This window comes from Apteryx mantelli, chromosome 11, assembly GCF_036417845.1.
Source record: "Apteryx mantelli isolate bAptMan1 chromosome 11, bAptMan1.hap1, whole genome shotgun sequence".
In the NCBI taxonomy this organism is placed as follows: Eukaryota; Metazoa; Chordata; class Aves; order Apterygiformes; family Apterygidae; genus Apteryx; species Apteryx mantelli.
Window position 1 is genome coordinate 23960738 of NC_089988.1, and position 3758 is coordinate 23964495.

The 3758-nt window shown below is 56.9% G+C and overlaps 1 protein-coding gene across 1 annotated transcript; it reads left to right on the plus strand.

Moving 5' to 3' along the window:
• Positions 1-846: 846 nt before the first annotated feature.
• On the plus strand, positions 847-1332 carry LOC136993138 (olfactory receptor 14A16-like; the record flags this gene model as incomplete). The annotated part of the gene is made up of 1 exon (XM_067303149.1): positions 847-1332. A coding segment is annotated over one exon (486 nt), but the record flags the coding sequence as incomplete, so codon positions are not given.
• Between the last annotated feature and the right edge of the window lie 2426 nt (positions 1333-3758).

Sequence of the window (3758 nt, forward strand, 5' to 3'; positions counted from 1 at the left end):
ATATCCTCAGACTCCTCCACTGATCATTTTGCAGACAAAAATGGGTTTCCAAATGTTGAACAGCTCTTCCACATATGCAATGGACATAATCTGCTGCAGGATGTGTGCATCAGAGCTAGTCATTTTCCATTCTCTCTGCATTGCCTACAGGAAGGGTGCAGAGGGTAAACTGGCGTGAGGACAGGGTCTATCTCACTGGGACAGAGACATCTAGAAAGGGTCGGGTCACCCCCTGCCTTCACTGCACTGTTTCTCTGCCTTGCTGGAGTGGCAGCTGGTGTGGCTGATTTAGATACAGACACCTCTGTTCTGTGTAAACAGAGCTGCAGAAAGGGAGCTGAGCGAAGGTAAAGGGCAGAGGAAAGGTGGGGGTTTCTATGAGACACAGAGTGGGTTTTGCTCAGGGAAGCCTGCTCTAACTTGCCACTATCTTTTCCTCCTTAGACAGTCCACAAAGCCCCGAGGAAGCAAATGTCCAACGGCAGCTCCCTCAACGAGTTCCTCCTCCTGGCATTTGCGGACACACGGGAGCTGCAGCTCTTGCACTTCTCGCTCTTCCTGGGCATCTACCTGGCTGCCCTCCTGGGCAACAGCCTCATCATCACAGCTGTAGCCTACGACCACCGCCTCCACACCCCCATGTACTTCTTCCTCCTCAACCTCTCCCTCATTGACCTTGGCTCCATCTCCACCACTGTCCCCAAATCCATGGCCAATTCCCTGTGGGACACAAGGGTCATATCCTACTTGGGATGTGCTTTCCAGATATTTTCCTTCTTTTTCTTAATTTCAGCAGAGCTTTATCTCCTCACAGTCATGGCCTATGACCGCTACGTTGCCATCTGCAGACCCCTGCACTATGGGACCCTCATGGGCAACAGAGCTTGTGTCAGAATGGCAGCAGCTGCCTGGAGCAGTGGTTTTCTCAATGCTCTCCTGCACACTGCAAACACATTTTCAATACCACTCTGCCAAGGCAACAGAGTGGACCAGTTCTTCTGTGAAATCCCCCAGATCCTCAAGCTCTCCTGCTCAGACTCCTACCTCAGCGAAGTTGGGCTTCTTGTGGTTAGTGCCTGTTTAACATTTGGGTGTTTTGTTTTCATTGTGCTGTCCTACGTGCAGATCTTCACTGCTGTGCTGAGGATCCCCTCTGAGCAAGGACGACACAAAGCCTTTTCCATGTGCCTCCCTCACCTGGCCGTGGTCTCCCTCTTTGTCAGCACTGGCATGTTTGCCTACCTGAAGCCCCCCTCACTCTCCTCCCCAGCTTTGGATCTGGTGGTGACTGTTCTGTACTCCGTGGTACCTCCAACAGTGAACCCCCTCATCTACAGCATGAGGAACAAGGAGCTCCAGGATGCAGTGAGGAAACTGACTCAGTTGTTTCTATTTCAGCATCAATAAGCTGCCCATCCCTCTTCACAAGTGATTTCCCATTTACCGCAGACAACCTTTATGCTTTGGGCATTCTTTTTGCGGTAATCATGTTTGTGCAGAAGTGTTTGAATTCATCCCACTTCTCCAGAGGCATGAACCCAGTCTCTCTGACCCAGAGGCCTTCTGTGAATGTGTCTATCACTGTGTCAAAGCTGGCTTCTCTCTAATAAAAGCACATTTCCTCAGTACAGTTCTTGAAGGTTGGGCTCTCCTTCCAAACCTGGAGCCAGGAATGCACTCAAGAACTTTCACCTTGGAGGGGACTGTTGCTTTTCCGGGGCTCTCCTTGGGCTCAAGGCAATGAGCTCATAGGTGATGCGTTCGGGAAGGAGGACTGGATTCAGCTCTCACTTGTGGGTACCCAGTGCTCCTGGAGGTGGTGAATCTCCCATATGACAGGGCTGGAGACTGATGCCTGTCCTTCTCCAAGGGAGTATGGAGCCCCCAGGAGAGCACAGGGCATCTCCAAGGGCACCATGTGCCTAGGGGTGAACGGAGCTTCACAAAGTGAAGTGGAGTCAGCCAAAGGTAAAGGGCAAAAGCAATGAATGTCCAGGCTAGTGAGAGCTCTGCAGTCTGATGAGAGGCAGTGTGGACCCAGCAGGCAGAGGGAAGGGAGCCTGGAGAGTGGTTCATGCCAGCCTCAATGAAAGCCTTGGGCTGGATCTTGGCACACACCTGAACACAGACTGAGCAATTTGAAATGCCCTGTGATTGCTCAGAGTATTGTCCACGGCCACAGACCCCTTGGTAGGGGTTGTCAGGTGCAATGAGGCCTGTCTGACTGGGTCTGCTTCCCACCCTGGCCACCATGGCCAGTGTGGAGTCACCGTGTGGCCCGGGGGCCCCACAGTCTAATCACTCTGCAGAGCAGTGCCAACAGCTCAGGGCCCTGTGGGGAGCACAGCAGAGGGTCCAGGAATGGCCAACCAGGCCAGCATGGACACAGTGACCTGGGGAAAGGCTCTCTGGGGAGCAGGGACGTCCCTGGAGAAGAGCAAAGGAGCAGTTGTGTGCTGGCCAGGAGGAATAAATGAGAAAGAGAAATCTGTTTCTAGATAGGTCAACTAAGGGCAGGCTGCTGTGCCCCTGGGACAGCAGGAGCTGCCGGGGGAGCCCCAGGGCAGGGACTCCTGTGCTGTCCTGGAGAGAGGGGCTGGCACGGGGGTCTGCAGGCAGCCTGGGGCTAGGGAGTCTCCTGGACACCAGAAGAAGGGACACAGTGTGTCACTGTGCTCTACCTCTTTGTGCCACTGGGACCAGTCCCAGCTTGGAGGCTGATGGGGCGGGTGACACACATCCCCCTGATCCCTGGAGCTGCTGTGCCCTTCAGAGGGTCTGGGGCTATGGAGTGAGTGCCCAGAGCTCTGCAGCCCTCTGTGGTGGGCACTGCTGGGGGCCACCACCAGCCTGGGTTGCTCTTCTGGGTGGACTGGGGAGAGGGCAGGGGAGGTGGGGAGAGCCGGGGAGGGTCTGGGCTGGACTGGAAAGGGCCCGGGAGAGGAAAGCGCCAATGTCAGCTCAGCTGTGTGAACGGGCAGGGTGAGGACACACACCAGGGGCTTGTGGTGCAGAGCCAGGTCTCATGGAGGGGAACCAAGACATGCTGGGCGCAGAAGAGAGGAGGTCGGTCTGTGCCCTTGGTTGCCAAAGCAGGGGGGCTGTGGGGGGACGGGTCACCGAGGCTGTCGTGACCGTGCCAGGGGTACATTTCCCCAACCCTGAATGCACCCTGCCCTGTGTGGTGCCTGCACAGAAGGGCCATGGGGCCGTGTTCAGGCACTGGGACGGGGCACAGATGGGAGCCCCGATGCTCCTCACCGCTCCACTGCAAAAGAGAAACTCCCAGGAGAGCTCTCCCAGCCCGGCCCCACGAGCTCTTGTCCCTGCTCCAGCCATGCCACAGCAGAGCTGAGGACCAAGAGGTCCCTCAGGCAAAGCTGGGACAGCCTCATGGAGCTGGCCTCAGCACCAGGACAAGCAGAGGACCCTCCTCCTATGTCTCCGTCCTGCTGGGAGGGTGACATGGCCACCAGGGAAATGGCCTGTTTCTGCCTGGGGTCAGTGCAGGACTTTTGCATGCAAGGTCAACGCGACAGCTATCGTGCTGCAGAAACACAGACCACAAGCCCTTGCTGCAGCCCCCACTTCCCCCAGCCCCTGCCTTGCCAACCTGCTGCCACCCCCGTGCTGCCCCATCTCCCGTCCCCTCTCCGCACACCGCAGGGACCGGTGGTGCAGCAAGAGCTGGCACAGCCCCCCAGCCGCTGCCCAGCCCACAGCCCTCCCCACCTCCCCCTATGCTGGGGCTCCAGCCC